Raw genomic sequence first — 3,718 nt, forward strand, 5'->3', positions numbered from 1 at the left:
ATATATATATATATAACATGAGAGAATGACTACAGTTTGATGAGGGAAAAAGTGAGAAACAGAAAAGCAACAAAAAAAAGGGTATAAGAGAAAAAAAGAGGTACAATCATTACGCTTTCTAAAGGAGAGGAGGAGAAAGTGGCTTTCTTTTTTTTTTCTCTTCTTCTCTTTTTCAGAGCGAATATAATATGGATATGGTTATTTCATTTTTGCTTTCTTTGTTCTTGTTTTCTTCTTTTTCCCCATGAGTTTCCATGTGAAGACGTGGGTATGCAGTTAATCGTTTTTCTTTTCTTTTTTCCTTTTTCTTTTCTTTTCTTTTCTTTTCTTCTATATTTACCCTCCCCCCTTTTCTTCCCCCGTATTTTTCCTGCTTAAGTGGGATTTCCCGCAAAAGCGAATTTTGGTGATTTCTTCTTTTTACTCGTCTCTCTATCATTTTCACTCAATTAAGTTTTTATTCTTTCCTTGCTTGTGTGTGTGTGTGTATGTTTTTCGCTTTATTTCCTCTGTATGTGCAGTCTTTCATTCTGCTCCCTTTCCTTTCCTCTTAAGAGGTGTATATATATATATATGCTATTATTATTATTATTATTATTATTATTATTATTATTATTATTATTATTGCTTCTATTAGTTGTGTTGGTGAGAAAATGAAGCTGTGGGTGGTGCTCTGTGTCAGTCATCAACTGTGTTTACCGCAAGAGTAATAGTAGTAAAAAGAAAAAGAAAGAAAGAACGGAATTCATCGTAAGGGACAGTTTTGAATGCTGAGGCATACGAGAAATAAAGTAGAAAGACAATACAAATAATGGAAATAATAATGAGAAGAAGACTAAAAGCCATATATATATATAAGAGACGCAGTTATGTATATGTATTTCTAATGCGAGGGGTGGGGAGTGGTGTTGGGGGCGAAAAGAAAAAGAAAAAAAAAAAACGGGAATACGCACGCCAATAGTGTTAAGGATTGAAGGAATTACTGGATTGCAAAGATGAGAAGAAAAAAAAAAGAAGAAGTGATGAGGAAAGGGTATTTGTGTCTTTTGACGCAGGAAGAGTAAGAATCAAAATCCATGACAGTAACTAAGGGAATTTTGTTTTTTTTTTCGTAAATTCTCTTTTTTTTTTTCTGTTCGGTCTTGCATTTCTGCTGTGGCTTTTTCACAGTTTTTTTTTTCTTGTCTGTCCATCATTCTCACTGTGTGTGCGTGTGTGTTCTTCTGTTTTTTTTTTCTTTTTCTTTTTCTTTTTCTCTATATCTTTTACAGGAACACGTACAAGCTATTTTGATTTGCCGTTCTCTGTGAAGATGATGAAGAGAAAGAAAAAAGGGACAAAGAAAACATTATTGGAAATAGTTTCTGATATTTCTTTTTCCATGTTGTTGTGTTTTTGTTCTCTGAAGCTTCTCGGTGAAATCTCGTTGTTTTTTGTTGCCGGTGTTCAAATATTTATGGGTATCATCTTGTCTCGGTGCTGACGGTTTCACGCGAGAAACACCAACTCCCATACTCAATACATGCGTTTGTTTTTATATATATATATAATCGACGTTTTTTTTTTTTTTCTTTGATACTATTGATATTATTATTATTATTATTTTTTTTTTTTTTCATGGTATTGATTTAATTGTTGTATTGTTTATATTTATTTCTTCTTTATGCACTTCTTATTTCTTTCCCCCTTTTTTTTTTTTTATCTTTACCTGTATTTTTCTCTCTCTGTGTAGAGAATACTAGATATCTAGCAGCAGGTGTGTAAAACACCCAGACGGGAACACCGAAAAAAAAAAAAAGAGGTTGAGGAGTAACTCTCTGGGTGAGTCTGAGTACATAGGTAGGTAAGTGAAGGAAAACGAAACAGAGAAGTAAAGAGGAGAAGAAACAAGAAGAAGAAAAATATATTAAAGGAAGAAAGCAACTAACTGTCTATACCCGCAAGGCGACGATCGCATGTCCAAGACCCTTCCGCCCATCAAGTCGGCCACCCGCGGACGTGAAGGAGCCAACAGCGCGAGTCTTTACAACAACAACAACAACAACAACCACACGCCCCGCGATGGCAGCAGCTATCAGTTGACAAAGTCCTCTACTCCGGTGACGGCCGGCAACACGCCCAGACACCGCAGTTCGCAGCAGCAGCGGTCCACCAGCCGCCGCCGCTACGGTGCGGAGGTGGAGTTCTCCCTCGGCCCCGTGCAGGAGCGCTATCTCCCGCCCTACAACGACCTCGAGGACCCGCACCTCGCGCCCTACTGGGCCCGCCGGGAAATGCTCATCCGGGAGCTGGCCGAGCGGCGGCGGGAAATGCAGCGGCAGCGGCGGATTGAGCGCCACCGCCGCGAGACCGCACGGCGGCGATTTGAGGAACGCCGGCAACGGGAACTGGAGGAACTTTCATCACGAAAGGGATACCAGTCGCAGCGTCGACGCGAAGAGGAGGAGAACAATCATAACACGGACGATGATGATGATTACCAAAATCATTACCAGTATCAGCAACGACAACAAAACTCCGCACGCGGACGCCGTCCTCACCCACCGTCGAGCAGGTCCAACACTGGTGGCGCAAGTAACACCAGAAGAGCCCCACGCCGCAACTATGAGAGTGCTGCAACAGGAAGAAAATCAACTCCACTCGTCCCTAATGCCGCAGATACGAGGGAGGAAGCCGCTCCAGCTTCCAAGAGGAATTCATCGCGATCTCCATCGAAACATTCACAACGTGGATCCTCGGTAGAAAAGAACCAGAAAGAAGAAGTGAAAAAGACGGAGGAGGTAAAACCTGTTGTGACTCACGTACCTACCGGATCCTATTCATCCTCCAGATCATCTTCATCCTCTTCCTCTTACCATGAACAGGTCAAAGAACAAGTAAAGAAAGAGGAATCCGTGGAAACACCGACTGGAACCAAAAAGAATACTACTAGCAACTCATCTTCGTCATCATCATCCTTCGCATCATCTCATGACAATGATCGTAAGGGTCAGGAAAGCAAGGGGACACAGAAAGAGGACCCGTATGAGAAGGAACTCTCAGAGAAGGATGACTACGATAATGATGAATTTGAGGCATCTGCATCCTCTGTAAAGAAGGAGGAAGAGTCCGCTAAGGACGTCCACGGCGAAAGTCCTGAATACCCTAAGGAGGAGGAGAAGAAGGATGACTACGACGATGAGTTTGAGGCATCTGTATCCTCTGAGAAGAAGGAGGAAGAGTCTGCTAAGGACGTCCACGGCGAAAGTCCTGAATACCCTAAGGAGGAGAAGAAGGATGACTACGATGATGATGAATTTGAGGCATCTGCATCCTCTGAAAAGAAGGAGGAGGAGTCTGCTAAGGACGTCCACGGCGAAAGTCCTGAATACCCCAAAGAGGAGGAGAAGAAGGATGACTACGATGATGATGAATTTGAGGCATCTGTATCCTCTGAGAAGAAGGAGGAAGAGTCCGCTAAGGACGTCCACGGCGAAAGTCCTGAATACCCCAAAGAGGAGGAGAAGAAGGATGACTACGATGATGATGAATTTGAGGCATCTGTATCCTCTGAGAAGAAGGAAGAGTCCGTTGGGGCACTCCATGCTGAGGGTATCGAGACTCCTAAGGAAGAGTCTGTTGGGGCACTTCATGCAGAGGGTACTGAGACTCCCAAGGCAGAGTCCGTTGGAGCACTCCATGCAGAGGGTATCGAGACTCCCAAGGCAGAGTCCGTTGG

At 42.7% G+C, this 3,718-nt stretch overlaps 1 protein-coding gene across 1 annotated transcript; it reads left to right on the top strand.

The window, feature by feature from the left end:
- Positions 1–1,955: 1,955 nt before the first annotated feature.
- On the top strand, positions 1,956–3,716 carry TM35_000111670 (uncharacterized protein; the record flags this gene model as incomplete). Its single annotated transcript, XM_029024876.1, has 1 exon — positions 1,956–3,716. A coding segment is annotated over one exon (1,761 nt), but the record flags the coding sequence as incomplete, so codon positions are not given.
- Positions 3,717–3,718: the final 2 nt, after the last annotated feature.

Source organism: Trypanosoma theileri (assembly GCF_002087225.1).
Source record: "Trypanosoma theileri isolate Edinburgh chromosome Unknown TM35_Tth_11_V1, whole genome shotgun sequence".
NCBI classification, from domain to species: domain Eukaryota; phylum Euglenozoa; class Kinetoplastea; order Trypanosomatida; family Trypanosomatidae; genus Trypanosoma; species Trypanosoma theileri.